Source organism: Eriocheir sinensis, chromosome 42 (genome assembly GCF_024679095.1).
Source record: "Eriocheir sinensis breed Jianghai 21 chromosome 42, ASM2467909v1, whole genome shotgun sequence".
Lineage (NCBI taxonomy): Eukaryota > Metazoa > Arthropoda > Malacostraca > Decapoda > Varunidae > Eriocheir > Eriocheir sinensis.
In genome coordinates this window covers 11,555,828-11,571,810 of record NC_066550.1, presented here as the reverse complement: position 1 = coordinate 11,571,810, position 15,983 = coordinate 11,555,828, and the positions used below count along the sequence as shown (strand labels likewise).

The 15,983-nt window shown below is 38.2% G+C and overlaps 1 protein-coding gene across 4 annotated transcripts in view; it reads left to right on the top strand.

The window, feature by feature from the left end:
* The window catches only part of LOC127010011 (protein amalgam-like), a 186,323-nt gene that overhangs the window by 160,711 nt on the left and 9,629 nt on the right, over positions 1–15,983 (top strand). For 3 of the 4 annotated variants that reach the window (XM_050883716.1, XM_050883719.1, XM_050883714.1), the window contains 3 exons: positions 1,039–1,270; positions 4,960–5,031; positions 9,681–9,840. In XM_050883716.1, coding sequence (XP_050739673.1) covers positions 1,039–1,270; positions 4,960–5,031; positions 9,681–9,811 — 435 coding nt within the window. In that variant the 3' untranslated portion in view covers positions 9,812–9,840. The remainder of the gene's footprint in view (positions 1–1,038; positions 1,271–4,959; positions 5,032–9,680; positions 9,841–15,983) is intronic. The other variant, XM_050883715.1, reaches the window with a different exon arrangement.

Below are 15,983 nucleotides of genomic sequence, written 5' to 3'. Positions count from 1 at the left end.
TAGATCTGTAAGCGGATTGGTTGGTTCGACAAGTTGGCGTGTGTGTGTGTGTTTTTTTAGTGTTTTTTTTGTGTGTGTGTGTGTGTTTTTTGTTTGATTTCACTGTTTAACCCGCTTGTCATATTTTTTTTCTTTATTTATCACACACGCACACGCGCGCACACACACACACACACACACACACACACACACACACACACACACACACACACACACACACACACACACACACACACACACACACACACTTCCAAATCCTCTTTCAGAGATTGTATGAAGAATATCTTACTCTCTCCTCCTCTTCCTCTTCCTCCTTCTCTTGCTCCTTCCTTCTTTTCCTCCTCTTCCTTACCTACTTCTCCTCCACGTTCTTTCTTTTATTTATTTTGGCAAGGATCATAAGTTCATTCCACAAACTTGATTTTATTCCCGCATCGGTCCGTCATAATTTCTTTCCCACGCCCATCATTTCTTTCCCACGCCCATCATTTCTTTCCCACGCCCATCATCTCTTTCTCACGCCTATTATTTCTTCCCCACGCCTATTATTTCCTTCCCATACCCACCTTTTTTTCCCTACACACCTATTTATTTTCCCATTCCCACACAGTTTATATCCCCAACTTACTTGCCCACGCCCGTTTCTTTTTTTCCCACGCCCACTGTCATTTTCCCACGGTTACCATTTTCTTTCCACGCACCCTTTCCTTTCCCCTCCCACACACACAGAGTTCCTTCCCTTTTCCACACACATACACACGCCCGTTTCTTTTCCTCCCACGCCCACTGTCACTTTCCCACGGTCACCATTTCCTTCCCACGCACCCTTTCCTTCCCCCACCCACACACAGAGTTCCTCCCCTTCCCCCACTCACACACAGAGTTCCTCCCCATCCCCCACCCACACACAGAGCTCCTTCATTCCCCTCCCCATACATACACACGCCCGTTTCATTTTCTCCCACGCCCACTGTCCCTTTCCCACGCCTACCATTTCCTCTATTAACCACAAACAACCCCTTCGTAACCCCCGCGCAGGAAGGTCCAGTCAACAACCCCTCAGCAGGCCAGTGGAACATAAGACTCTACTCCCCCAATGGTCCCTCCGGTGGTCCTGCTCTTGCCCCGCTGTCCTCCGGCCCCGTGCAGTACATGAGCCACGCTATTACTGACCTCGAGCCTGCCACGGACTACGAGGCAACTGTGGCCGTGGAGAACAAGTTTGGTTGGTCCGGGGACTCTGAGATCTTCCACTTCTACACAAGGAAAGGTGGGAGGATGAGCTTGTAGGGGAGGGCAAAGGAGGGTGAGGGTGTTGTGGGTATGTATGGTGCTGTATGTGTGTGTGTGTGTGTGTGTGTGTGTGTGTGTATGTATCTGTGTACGTGGTTTCAAGAGTGAGGAAGATTCTAAGGAAGGGATTGAGTGAGGGATTGAAAGGAGAAAAATTTGAAAGAGGTAGATGTAGAAGGGCTTGTGTGTGTGTGTGTTTGTGTTCGAGTGTGGAGGTGAGAAAGACAGGTGTGTGTGTGTGTGTGTGTGTGTGTGTGTGTGTGTGTGTGTGTGTGTGTGTGTGTGTGTGTGTGTGTGTATTAGAAGACTTAGATGAATATGAATGAAAACCGGATTAAAAAATATGTAGAGAGATAAACAGTAAAGAATGACGATATTAGTAAAACACATTGAGAAAAAGATATGAAAAAAATGAAAGAGAAAAATATCAGAGCAAGTAAAACACATTAAAAAATAGATAGAAAAAATGACAAATACAAGTGTGCGAATAAAAATAAATAAATAAATAAAATATGAAAAAGAAATAACCAGAAAGTGAAAAATGAATTGCGCGGATTGCAACTTATATATAAAGAGGAGAAAAAGCATGAATTCCAGACAAAAAATATTGAACAAAAAAAAAGTGAAAAAAAAAACGGAAATAAAAAATGGGGTGGTCAGATTTTTGCAGCATTCCGAAAGAAGCGAAAAAAAAAATAGAATTACAAAAACAAAACAAAAAAACAAAAATAGCAACATTATTTTTCACTACGGTTCAAAAGGACGAGTTTCAGCCTCGCAACACACCAAGCTTCCTCAGTGTTTCTTTGTCAAGTCGTCAGCAAAGGAAACTGAAGCATAATATAGTGAAACGAGAACTATTATTATTATTATTATTATTATTATTATTATTATTATTATTATTATTATTATTATTATTATTATTATTATTATTGTTATCATTACTATTACTACTACTACTATCATTATCATTATTACTATTTTTATTTATTTATTAGTATTATCATTATCATCATCAGTAGTAGTAGTAGTAGTAGTAGAAATAGTAGTAACTTGTTCATATCTTACATTTTCATTTCCTTTATCATTCTTTCAGTACATATTATATCATTCACTTCCAACTAAGTTCCATTCAACAACATACACATACATTCAGCACAAACGTAAGACACACACACACACACACACACACACACACACACACACACACACACACACACACACACACACACACACGTTCTCTCTCTCTTTCTCTAAAACTCTCCGCTGCTCTGGGAATCGTAAATATCTGTGCACGCTTGGGCTTCGGCTTTCGTTCAATTGATTCCCACGCGCGGACTTTGTAGCGACGACCTGCCCGTAGTATTTCCTTGTATTCCCCGGTAAGCTTCCCCGCAGCAAAACTTACCCTTCCCTCGACGTCAATATTGCACGAGACTTTTAATATCTGGGGCGGCGAATTTAGTTAGTTTGTTTTGAAGTGTCATATTTTGCAAGTGGTGTGTGGAAGGGGTGTTTGTGTGTGTGTGTGTGTGTGTGTGTGTGTGTGTGTGTGTGTGTGTGTGTGTGTGTGTGTGTGTGTGTGTGTGAAAGAGAGATAAGAGGTGTGTTTTTGTATGTTTTTATTGGTGTGTGTGTGTGTGTGTGTGTGTGTGTGTGTGTGTGTGTGTGTGTGTGTGTGTGTGTGTATCTATTCCTGTGTTTAGGGGGAAGGGGGAGTGTGTATGTGTGTGTGTGTGTGTGTGTGTGTGTGTGTGTGTGTGTGTGTACATATATAAAACAAATGACGGTGTAGTTTGATTCCTGAGTCTGCATTTTGTCCACTATAGACTTTAACTGTATGTATGTATGAATGTATGTATGTATGTATGTGTGATTGTATACATTTTGACATTCAGTATCTTGCATCGTTTCAGTTTGTATCCAAGAATGTCTATGTATACTTTATAGATTATATTTTTGTCTGAATTTCTTGTATACATTCAGTGACGTAGTTTGGATTATACATAGAGTACTGGATTATTTTTTGTGTGTAATTGATAATGTCCAGATATCCAATTTTTCTTGCATCGTATTACACACATATGTCTGTCTGTCCCCATGCGTAAGTTTGTTTAGTCCTTGATTTGATATATACATCAACAAACTCATCAAAACTACATTAGACAGAAATAACACACACCCCGAAAAAAAAACAATAATAATAAAATAAAATAAAATAAAGTAAAATAATAAAAATAATAAATAAAATTAATAAAACACAAAATGAAAGTAAAATAAAATAATAACAATAAATAACATGAGATAAGAAGTAAAATTCCCATACACATACTCTCTCTTGTAACACACTCAAGAAACTCAGTATATTCTCCTATGAAAATATCCACAAAGCCTTTTTTCGTTGGTAACATTTCCCTCAAACTCTATTTTTTTCTAGTAACAAAAAAAAAGGAAATCTAAACTTAGTCAATGTTTTCCTGTTCACAATCGCTTTCTTTCGAGTAACAAAAAATAAGAAACTTGAATTGAGTAACTTTTCCCTATTCACAAACGCATTTTTATTTCTTGTTACAAAAAAATGAGAAATCAACACTAAGTAGCCTTCCCCCAATCAATAACCAGAATTTTTTTTCTAGTAACAAAACCTAATACAAACCAAGTAATTTTTCCCTTATTATTATACAACTAAGGAAACAAAACAGAAAAAAAGCAATTATCTCCCTTAACAATGCCAACAAACCCATATTTTCCCGTAATCAATAACCAGAAACACATTATATTCTAGTAACATAAAAGTAATGTAAACTCAGTAATGTTTCCCTTATTATTAATCTCATAAGAAAACAAAACAAAAAAAGCAATTATCCTCATTAACAATGCCTACAGATCCTTATTTCCCCACAAACAACACCTAGAAACACTTTAACCAAATGCCAAAACAAAATTAAAACACCTACATAACTTTCCTGACAGCTGCCCAAGGACATCCACAACAATCACTATAATTGTAAGAAAACAAAAAGAAACAAGCAATTATCTCCCTTAACAACTCCTACAGACCCATATTTACCCCACGAACAAGGTCTAAAAACACTTTAACCTAAGAAGCAAAACAAGAACACACAAACATATTTTTTTCCTTAGAACTCTATCCTCCCAAAAATAAACTCACATTCTCTCGGGGCATCAAAATAACAAACACACCTTCGCTACGCACAAGTTCCCACCAACTCGCATACTTTCCCACGTCAACACAAGCGACACAACAAAACACACACCTTCCTTCAAACACTCAATACTCAAACCTCCATTAACACAGCTCCCTTCAACATACACAAGCTCCCATCAACACAAAACCTCCCTTCTTCAACATACAACGTCTCTTCAACACACAAGCTCCCATCAACACAAAACCTCCCTTCTTCAACACACAACATCCCTTAACACAACCTCCCTTCAACTCACACAAGCTCCCATCAACACAAAACTTCCCTTCTTCAACACACAACCTCCCTTCAGCCCATAACCTCCCTCTAGCACACACACACTCACACGCACACACACACCAACACCGTCCCATCCTTTCCCTTTCTTCCCGACCCCCACACTTGAACCCCCTGCATGGCCACCTCCTGTCAGCTCGTATTACTGCTTTTCCTCACATAGAAGAACCCACCACCACCACGGCCGCGCCCCCTTCCCCGCCGCCGCTGTCAAAGATCTCGCCGGTGATGAAAGGTTTGTCCCTGCCCACTCGATCGATGTTAGAGAAGAGAGTCATTGAGTTGGCCAGTTAGGGAAAGTCAGTCAGCCATTATGTGAGTCAGTCGTGGTTTTGGGCTGTGTATACTCCCTCTCTCCCTCTCTCTCCCTCTATCTCTCCTTCTTTATCAGTCTCCCTGCTTACCTGTCTCAATTTACCTGCTTTTAATGACTTACCTGTCTATTAGTTATCTATCAGTTAGGCAGCCGTGGTTGGGGTTGTATATACTCCCTCTCTCCCTCCCACTCTCTATCTCTCTTTCTTAATCAATCTCCCTGTCTCAATCTACCTGCTTACCTGTCTCACTTTACCTGCTTCTAATTATTTACCTGTCTATCAGTTATCTATCAGTTAGGCAGTCGTGGTTTTGTTTGTATATACTCTCCCCCCCTTTCTCTCTCTCTTTATCTCTATATCTATCAATCTCTCTATCTGTCTATCTCTATCTGTCTACCTCAACGTCAGTCAGTCAGTTAGGTGTTGGATGCACAATCTTTCTCTTTCCCTATCTTTATCCTCTCTTTATTAATCTCTCTATATACCTATGTATCTGTGTCTATCTATCTACTTATTTATATATATCTAGGTCAATCAGTCAGTCAGTCAGCCAGTTAGTCAGTCGTGGTGTTAGTTCTCTCTCTCTCTCTCTCTCTCTCTCTCTCTCTCTCTCTCTCTCTCTCTCTCTCTCTCTCTCTCTCTCTCTCTCTCTCTCTCTCTCTCTCTCTCTCTCTCTCTCTATCTATCTATCTATCTATTTGTCTGTCTATTCATGTATCTACCTCCGTCTCTTCTCTTTTCTTCTTCTATTTTTCTATTTTTATTCACATCGCTTTTGCTAACATTCTCAAGGCATATTTTTAAAGCCATTTCTAAGATTTCTTTGTATATATATTTCCTGTTTGTTTGGTGGTGGTGTGATTTTGCATTCACTTATCATTATTATCATTATTATTGTTGTTGTTATTGACATTTGTATTTTCTCTTTTTTTCATTAACGTTTTTTTTCTTTGTGTCTCTTCTTTGTCTTTTCGTTTATATAATCCAACACTTCTTTTTATAAGCATGATTTCTCTCTCACCGGGTTTTCATTATTTTCTTCAACATTCTCTAAGCACTGTTTCTATTCTATCTTCTGGGATAATATTGTTCGCCACTGTTTGATGCCCTGTTCTCTTTCTCCTCCTTCTAAGACATTATAATTTCCGATAACTCTTTTGTGTGGATGAAAAGAGTATTGCAACCTTTATCAATATTTTATTTTTCCATCTGCCTGTCTGTCATTTTCTTTCTTTCTATCTGTTTTTCTATCTTTTCTCTCGTACCAAGCAAAATCTGTCTCAATCTTTTTTTTCTTTTCGTTCGTAAAAAGCAAAACATCTCATTCTTTCTTTCTTTCTTTCTTCTCTAGTGCACAGCAAAACCTGTCTCCTTCTTTCGTTCTTTCTTTCCCTCTCTTTCTTTTTCTTTCCTTCTTTCTTTCTTTCTTTCTTCTCTCGTGCAAACCAAAACCTATCTCATTCTTTCTCTCCTTTTTTCTTTTCCTCTTTCTTTCTCTTTCTTTCTTTTTCTTTCTTTCTTTCTCGTACGAAGCAAAACCTAATTATTATTATTATCATTATTATTATTATTATTATTATTATTATTATTATTAGTGGGTTCCCTCAGGTTATCGCTTTTTTATCATGCCTTTACTGAGCTATTTACAATCTTTTTTCATATATTTCTTTCACCTTTTGCTTAGCGGTCATACCCTCTAATTAAACGCACTTTTCTTAATTTCTTTTAGGTCGTGAAAGGAAGACCAACTTATAAAGCAGTCAAATCTGTATCACATTTTCCTGTTTTTGAAGTGAATAAGTTTTGCTAGATACACAACAAGGCTTTTTTTGTAATGAGACTTTTTTACAATATTTTCTTGCTTGGGGAAGTGGAAGTCTCAATTCAGCTACAATTTGATGGTTTTAGAACGGTCTTTAAATGTGTTCTAAGGCTTCATTTTTTTAGATATACAATAATACTTTTTTCTACAATGATTCAATATTTTCTAACTGGAGAAGTAAATTTTTTTAAGTGAGCTAAAATTTGATGCTTAAGAACATTCTCAAAAACTGTACTAAGAGTCTTCGTTTTTTAGATATAGTATAAGACTTTGATATATAATGATTGTATATTATCCTAACCGGGAAGTGATACGCTAAACTGAACTAGAATTTGATAGTTTTAAGAACGATCTAAAAAAATTAATAACTAATTTGACAATTTAAGGGTCTATAAAAATTTGAACCTTTAAGAACTCTCCCTAAAAGAATAACTAAGCTACAATTTGATATCTTAAGAACGGTATCTAAAACAGTGACTAAGCTTTTCATTTTATGCTTTACTAACGGTCTCTAAAACCTGACTAAGCTTCAATACAATGCTTCAAGAACGGTCTCTAAAACAATGAACTAAGCTTTTAATTTCATGTTTTACTAACGGTCTCTAAAACCTAACTAAGCTTCAATACAATGCTTCAAGACCGGTCTCTAAAACAATGAACTAAGCTTATAATTTCATGCTTTACTAACGGTCTCTAAAACCTAACTAAGCTTCAATACAATGCTTCAAGAACGGTCTCTAAAACAATGAACTAAGCTTATAATTTCATGCTTTACTAACGGTCTCTAAAACCTAACTAAGCTTCAATTCAATGCTTCAAGGACGGTCTCTAAAACAAAGGCACTCAACTACAATTCACTCTAAAACTCTAACTAAGCTTTTAATTTGATGCTTTACTATCGGTCTCTAAAACCTAACTAAGCTTCAATTCACTGCTTTAAGAACGGTCTCTAAAACAAAGGTACTAAGCTACAATTCACTGTTAAAAGAAGTCTCAAAAGTCTGTGAAATCATGACCTAAGCTTTTACTTTCATGCTTTACTATCGGTCTCCAAAACTTACCCAAGCTTCAATTCAATGCTTCAAGACCGGTCTCTAAAACAAAGGCACTCAGCTACAATTCCATGTTTAAAGAAGCCTTCAAAAATTCAGACCCTCCCAATTCTCCGTACTGTTCCCTCTCCTTCAGTAAAGTCGTGAAGGCTGAGGTGTGCGTGAAAGACTAAAGGTTAATTAAGGTGTGGAAAGGTGACGTTACCTGAGGGAAGACCACCTGAGAGTGAGGGAGGGAGTGGAAATGAGAGAGAGAGAGAGGAGAGAAGGGACAGGAAGGAAGGGTAGAAATGGAGAGAGGAATGAAAGGAAGGAGACAAGAAAAGGAAAGAGGAAAGTAAGGGAAAGGGGAAGGGATGGGAAAGAAAGAGAAAGAGAAAAGGAAAGGAGGGATAGGACAGAAATGGAAAAGGAGAGAGATGAAGGGATGAAAGGATAAAGAGAGAGAGACGAAGGGAATGGAGGGAGAAGGGAAAGAGAGAAAAGGTAAAAAAAAGAGCAAGGGAAAGGAAAGGAAGGAAAGGGAGAGAGGGAGAAAAAGGAGAGGTCAGGAGAAGGGAGAAAGAGAACTAGGATAGAGAGAGAGGAAGGGATAGAGAGAGACGAAAGTGAAGGGAAAATGAAAAGGAAGGGAAAGGGGAGGGAGAGAGGGAGAGGTTCAGCTTTCCAAACACACACGCAAAGCACAATAACCAGCACTGCTCTTGCCGCACCGCTGTAGCTCCACGCACACGCACTCACGCACTCAACTCACTCGCGTGCATGGCCCCCACAGAAGTACTTAAACACTCTGCACCCACCCACGCACTCCACTCACCCGCGTGCATGTGTACAGTCGCTCAAAAAAGTATCCTCACACCCTGAACGATAGACTGAGAGAAAAACGTAAATGTGTGAATATTCATGACGTTAACTTTGGATATTTGAGTTATTTTGCTTGTTTTTGTTTTTTGTTTTGTTTTTTTGTTTGTTTTTTGGGTGTTTTGAGGTCAAGGATACTGTTTTGTGATGACTGTACGGCTGGGATTGACGCACATACACACACACACACACACACACACACACACACACACACACACACATACACACACACATCCTTGAGGGCGTGGCTGTCCTGTTCTGGCATATCCTTCACTAGTTATGGTATCCTGCAGGACTTTATGACTTTGACGTTTAATTTTAGATCCTGTAGTATTGCATGATTTTTTTTGTTCGGATTTCGTTTCTTTTTTCAATATTTCTCTTGCACCGTTCATCTTACTTTGTTTGTTTGCTTGTTTTCTAGTTTGCCTTGATTCTATTGAACGTTTGCTTGTATTGCTTGCCTTTGTTTGCTTGTTGTTTTTACTTACTTAGTGTTGTGTAAAGAATCTTCTACTATTTAAAAACATCTTAGATTTGCATACGTATGAAATTGAATGAAATTAACTGTTGTATGTCACGTTTTTGAGAAGTAATTTTAGAGGTCTTTACTAATTAGTGTTTTGGAATTACAAACAAAATATATAGAAAATCGAATTCAAAAATGCACTTAGAGGGAAGATTACTAATGAAAAAATGCATGAAAAGTAGAGAAAAAAAAGCAAAGATAAAAAAAACTATTAACCTCATTTTTTCAAACAGCAAAAAAAAAAAAAAAAAGTCAGGTAAAAAAAAAAAAAGGTGCCATAATTATCTTCCCTTTATTTAACAGAAGTGGCGGTGGGGCAGTCCGTGCGCGGGGGAGGGGGGAGCTGTCACCCCCTGCCCCCCCTCGCCACCACCCTCCTCGCCTCCCTCACCGCCAGCCTCCTCCTCCTCGCACCTGTCCTGCCCATTCTATAATACTCACCTGCTTCCAATTAACGTTTTTGGTGAGTACTGAGTGAAAGTGAATGTGTGTGTGTGTGTGTGTGTGTGTGTGTGTGTGTGTGTGTGTGTGTGTGTGTGTGTGTGTGTGTGTGTGTGTGTGTGTGTGTGTTCTTAATTGGATTGTATGAGATTGTTTACCTGTGTCTGAGATACCTGAAGCTTACCTGTGTGTGTTTACCTATTAGATTTTACCTGTATGTTTTAGTTTACCTGTGTGTGTACCTGAGTTTACCTGAGCACATTAACTTTACCTGTATGAGTCTACCTGAGACTAATTATACAGGTGAGTTAGTATACCTGTCCTCATTAGTCGTTAGTGTAAGTCTACCTGTTGATAAGTTTACCTGCGAGTCATTACCCGGAACTAAATATGCAGGTGAGCTCGTCTACCTGTCCACATTAGTCACGCTTGGGAATCTACCTGTTGATAAGTTTACCTGTGAGTCATTACCCGGAACTAAATATACAGGTGAGCTAGTCTACCTGTCCACATTAGTCACGCTTGGGAATCTACCTGTTCATAAGTTTACCTGTGTGTTACTTTATCTGTTTTTCCTCGCATTCCATAAAGTTAATTCCAGGTTTCTCAGGTATGTCAGACTCGAAATAAGAAAGAATAGAACGAAAATAAGAAAAACGACAGAAGGTAAAGTTTTATTCTCTCAAGGGGAAAAAGAAAGGTTTGTTGTGAGAGTTTTCGTGTTGCTTCCCCGTGAATAGTTAGGTGTAGTTCGTGTGTCTTATGAGTGAGTTACAGAATCCTCAGGTGGTTGGAACTCCAGGGAAAAAATAGTTAGGGAAAGTTTGTGCACCTGTGAAGGAAAATAAGCCTTGGGTTGGGTTAGGTCTAGTTTGTGTGCGAGTCATCTTTTTATTTCTTTCCTTATATATAAAAACACAGAAAAAAGAGAAAAGGAAAATGTGTTGGTTGTTTTAGTTTGGTAAGTTTGGTATGTTGTTTATTTCTTCTTCACGTGCTTATAAAAACATACAGAGTTAAAAAGTAAGATCAGACTTGTGTTTTAGTTTGGTAAGTTTGGTATGCTATTTATTTTTTCTTTACGTGCTTATAAAAAAACGTACAGAGTTAAAAAGAAAGATCAGACTTGTGTTGGGTAGTTTTAGCTTCTGTTTGCCATTGGTTTATTTGTTTCTTTACGTACAAATAAAAAAGACAGAGTTAAAAGGAAGATTAAAATTGTTTGATGTAGGTTTAGTTTTATAAATTTGTCACTGGATATATTGTGTTATGTTTATATTAATAGTGTCTTAATTAGCAGGTGAGAGAGAGAGAGAGAGAGAGAGAGAGAGAGAGAGAGAGAGAGAGAGAGAGAGAGAGAGAGAGAGAGAGAGAGAGAGAGAAGAGGAAAGAGGAGACGAAAAGGAGAGGAAAGAGGAGAGAATAGAGGGAAGAAAGAAAAGGGAAGAGAGAGAGAGAGAGAGAGAGAGAGAGAGAGAGAGAGAGAGAGAGAGAGAGAGAGAGAGAGAGAGAGAGAGAGAGAGAGAGAGAGAGAGAGAGAGATTACGACAGGTGTACTCTTAGAAAATGTCAATTCTTTCTTATTTAATGAATCGCTTAATTGTGTTTCTATTTATAGGGAGTTCATTAGCAGGTGAGAGGCAGGTATTGGGCGGCAGGCGAGCACGTACAGGTGAGCTTGGTAATGGAGGGTTAATTATGGACAGGTAAAGGACTCGATAGCAGAATTATTAATAGTACTTTAATTGCATGGAACTGTGTGATGGAGTGTGAGGCGATGGTTCTCTCTCTCTCTCTCTCTCTCTCTCTCTCTTCCCTTCCCTTCCCTTCCTTCCTCCTTCCTTCCTCCTTCCCTTCCTTCCTTCCAGTCCTTCCTTCCCTTCCTTCCTTCCCTTCCCTTCCTTCCTGTCCTGTCCTGTCCCGTCCTTCCTTCCTTCCTGTCCCTTCCTTTCCTGTCCTGTCCTGTCCCGTCCCGTCCCGTCCCGTCCCGTCCCTTCCCTTCCTTCCTTCCCTTCCTCTCTCTCTCTCTCTCTCTCTCTCTCCTAATTTGTCGTGTTTTCCTCCCAAAAAATAGATCGTCTGACATTGTTTTTAACCTTCACATTCCTCAGACTTTCCTCCTCCTCCTCCTCCTCACAGTTTTCCTCTCTTAGGCTCCTAATTGTCTTTTTCCTCAACTTTTTTTCCTCCCTGTTTTCTGGTTTTGGTCTTTTTTACTTAACTTTTCTTTATCTCCATTTCCTATATCTGTATTTTCCCCTCTTAGGACCTTGATTGTCACCTTCTATTCTTTCCCTTTTTCCTGTTCCCAAATTCGTGTCTATTTGTTATTTATTTTCCTATTTATCTCCCTCTTCGTTCTCTCACCTTTCCTTAATTTTCTCCTTTATTTACTCTTTTCTCTTCCCAATTTCCTGTTTTACTTTCTTTATCCTCCTTCAAATATTTTAATCTCATTTTTTCTCATTTTCAACCATATTTTTTCTCTTTCAACCTTTTTCACAGTCCTTTTCTCCTCCTTTATTTTTTCCCGTCTATTCCCATATTTTCCTTCCTCTTTTAGGTCCTTGCTTTTCTCCTTTCCTTACTTTTTTCTTTTCTTGTTTTCCAGTTTGTCAGTTTTTTGTTTTTTTCATTTACCTCCATCTTTATCACTTTCTTTTTTTCCAAATTTTTCACTTTTCTCTTAGATTTTTAGACTCCCATTTTTAACTTTCCTATTTTGTGTCCTTACTTTTCTCCTTTCCTTACCTTTTTTTTCTTGTTCACAATTTCAGTTTTTTCACTTTCCTCCTTCTCAATCTTTTCCCATCTTTCACCTTTCCCCTTCTTTTTTTCCCTCTCTCCTCTTTTCGTCCTTACTTTTCTCCTTTACTTACTTTTTTCTTTTTCTCGTTCCCCAATTTATCAGTTTTTTTTCAATTGCCTCCTTCTTTATCTCCCTCTAAATGTTTTCATCTCTCATCTTTTCCATCTTTCACCTTCCTTATCTCTCTTCCTCTTAATTTGCACTCTTATTCCCCTTCATTTTTTTCCTCTTCCTCTTTCTTTTTTCCTCTATGTGGTCTCAATTTAGCGCGAGACAAACAGCTTAATGGAAAAAAACACCTTCGTAAAATTTTTTAACCTTTATTATTTTATTTAATCAGATATTGACAAATTCTCTTTTTAGTGTTGAGGTGAATAAAAAATCTTCAAACGTCTTCAAGAACTATTTATTTTGTAATCATGAAAGTATTACACATTCATTTTTTTATTTAGTGTTTTAGGTGTATTAAAAATCTTCAAATATCCTCAAGAACTATTTATTTTGTATTCATGAAAGTATTATACATTTATTTTAGTTAAATTTCTATCTTGTCTTTGTAATACTAAAAGATCTGAGCTATAGGTTTTTTTTTTATCTATTTTTCATTACATATATTTTTTGCTGCATTGCAAATTACTTTTTTTTGCTTCAGTATATGCCATTAATCAAAATCGTTTCTTATCTTGTTAATCTAAATGAACACTTGTCTAGTTTCTCATTTTATTCCATCTGTCTTTCTCTATTCACTGTGCTGTTTGTTATCTCGCCAACTATAATCAATCCACAATTCCTACTTCATTTTTGTCTTCTTACCTTCTATTTCATTTATATACATTTTTTTTAGCTTGCTTCCTAGATTTTTTATTCAGTGTATTCCTTCAATTAAACGTTTCTTATCCCGTAAATCTAGTTGCTTCTTCATTATCTTGTTTATCTCACCACCTATAATCTTCCCACAATTCCTATTCCCACATTTCCTTCTCTTATCTGTTATTATGCGCCATGTATCATCACCTGCCTCGTACCTGTCTCTCCCTCGGTATTGTTTATGCATCGCCTCCTTCCCTGTACCTGTGTCCCTCCACCTGTCCGCCACACACCTTGCTTTCTCGGTCTGTTCCTCCTGCATTTATCTTTATTACGTCTGACTCTTGTATCTCTTGATCTAACCGAGACACGCTGAGAGAGGGAGGGTGGAGGGGGGAGGGGGAAGGGTGGGATGGTGTGAAGAGAGAAGAAGGGATAGAAATTGAGGGGGAAAGTGGAGGAATAGAGACAGAAGAAGAAAAAAAGTTAAGAGATAAGATATTGGAGAGAGAGAGGAGAAGGGAAAGAACGGAAGGGCAAGAGGATTGGAGGAACAGAGATGAAGAAAGAAGTTGGAGAGAAAGAATTGGAGAAAGAAAGTGTAACAGAGGAGGAAAGGGGAAAGGAGTGAACGGGAGAAATGGGAAGAGAAAAAAAGATGGAGAGAATAGAGAAAAAGTGGAAAGTGAAAAATAAGAGGAGAGAGAAAGAGAGGAAATGAAGATGTGAAAATAGAAGATGGGAGAAAGATGAGAGAAAAGAAGAAGAGAATGAGTGAAAAAGAGGAAAAACCGACAGAGGAAAGAGGGATTGAAGTAGAGAGAGAGAGAGAGGGAGGGAGAAACGGAAGAGTGGGAAGGGAGGAGGGGAGGGGAAGCCTATATTGGACAGTATGTTGGGGGGGTGACTGTGGGGTTTGTCAACATACTGTGGGGAGACATCCTGTGGGTCCTGTTGGCTGAGGTGAGGTGAGGTGAGGAGAGAGAGAGAGAGAGAGAGAGAGAGAGAGAGAGAGAGAGAGAGAGAGAGAGAGAGAGAGAGAGAGAGAGAGAGAGAGAGAGAGAGAGAGAGAGAGAGAGAGAGAGAGAGAGAGAATGCCACGTAAGTTAATTGTGTGTTCTTACCTTAATTGAGACAGGTAAAGGTGTGAGAACAGGTGTGTGTGTGTGTGTGTGTGTGTGTGTGTGTGTGTGTGTGTGTGTGTGTGTGTGTGTGTGTGTGTGTGTCTGTCTGTCTGTCTGTCTTTCCTAACATATAACAATTGCAACACTTTAGAATGGCAATATTAATGACTCATACAGCGAGGCAAAAACACGTATTGGACAAGATGAAATACAGACACACGTCAATTAAGAGCATGAGAAAGAATAAGCACAAAACCTGACAATTAGCGTTCATTAGGAGGAAATTAACACCGAACAAAGACGCATAAAAAAAAAATAAGAATACGTAAAACTTAGAGCAAGGAAAATATTAGTAATGAAATAACACTGAGAAGATATCCGAGTGTTTTTTTCTTGTGTGTGTGTGTGTTTGAAAGGAAGGAGGAGGAGGATAAGTTTGATGTGTGTGTAACAAGAGAAGCAAGAGAACATAAATAATACGAAGAGAGGGGAAAGCCATAAACGATAGAGGGGAGAAAGAGAGAGAGAGAACGTGATAAAATGAAGAATAATGAAACAATGCAAGGGAAGAGGAGGAGGAGGAAGAAGGGGAGTTGTGTGGTGAAGTGTGAGTTAAGGAATGGGAAGGAAAAGAATAATAAGGGCAATAACGAAAGAAATTAAACATCGGAGGGGAGGAAGCGAAGGAGAGGAGGAGGAAAGAATGGAATAAGGAAGGAGATTGATGAGATTCAGGTAACGTTGGCGTAAAAGTCCTAATAAATTACAGGTGCGTGAACGAGAGAGAGAGAGAGAGAGAGAGAGAGAGAGAGAGAGAGAGAGAGAGAGAGAGAGAGAGAGAGAGAGAGAGAGAGAGAGAGAGAGAGAGAGAGAGAGAGAGAGAGAGAGAGAGAACGAATTGGGAGAAAAGAGAAAGAACGAAGCAAAAAAGAAGAGAAAAGAGAAAATGAACGAAGTGAAGAGAAGAGAAAGAGGAGAAAGAGAAGAGAAAGAAGCGAAGAGTAAAGTAGAAGAGGAAGAGAAATGAAAAAAAAGTGAACAGAAGAGAAAGAGAAAGATTTTGTACCTATATATTTTTTGTATGTATAAATGTATATATGTATGTATGAATGCATGTATATATGCAGGTATGTATGTAGGAACGACAGAATAACTAGATGAAACAAATACAAATTACCCAAATGAAAATATAAGTGTAGGGAATTAGTTTTTCCTATATATAGAAGCAGAGAAAAGTATGACAGCTGTAAACCTAAGTGATTCAGAGTAAATTGTGGGCTTAAAATAACAACAAAATAACAATACCACAAAGGGAAATGAAACAGCTGATGAAAAAATAATGTAACTTCCCGGAAAATTTGTAAGCGATGTAAAATTAAAGAACTAAAAATTATACGGGATAAGATAATTGAAATACAGGGAAGA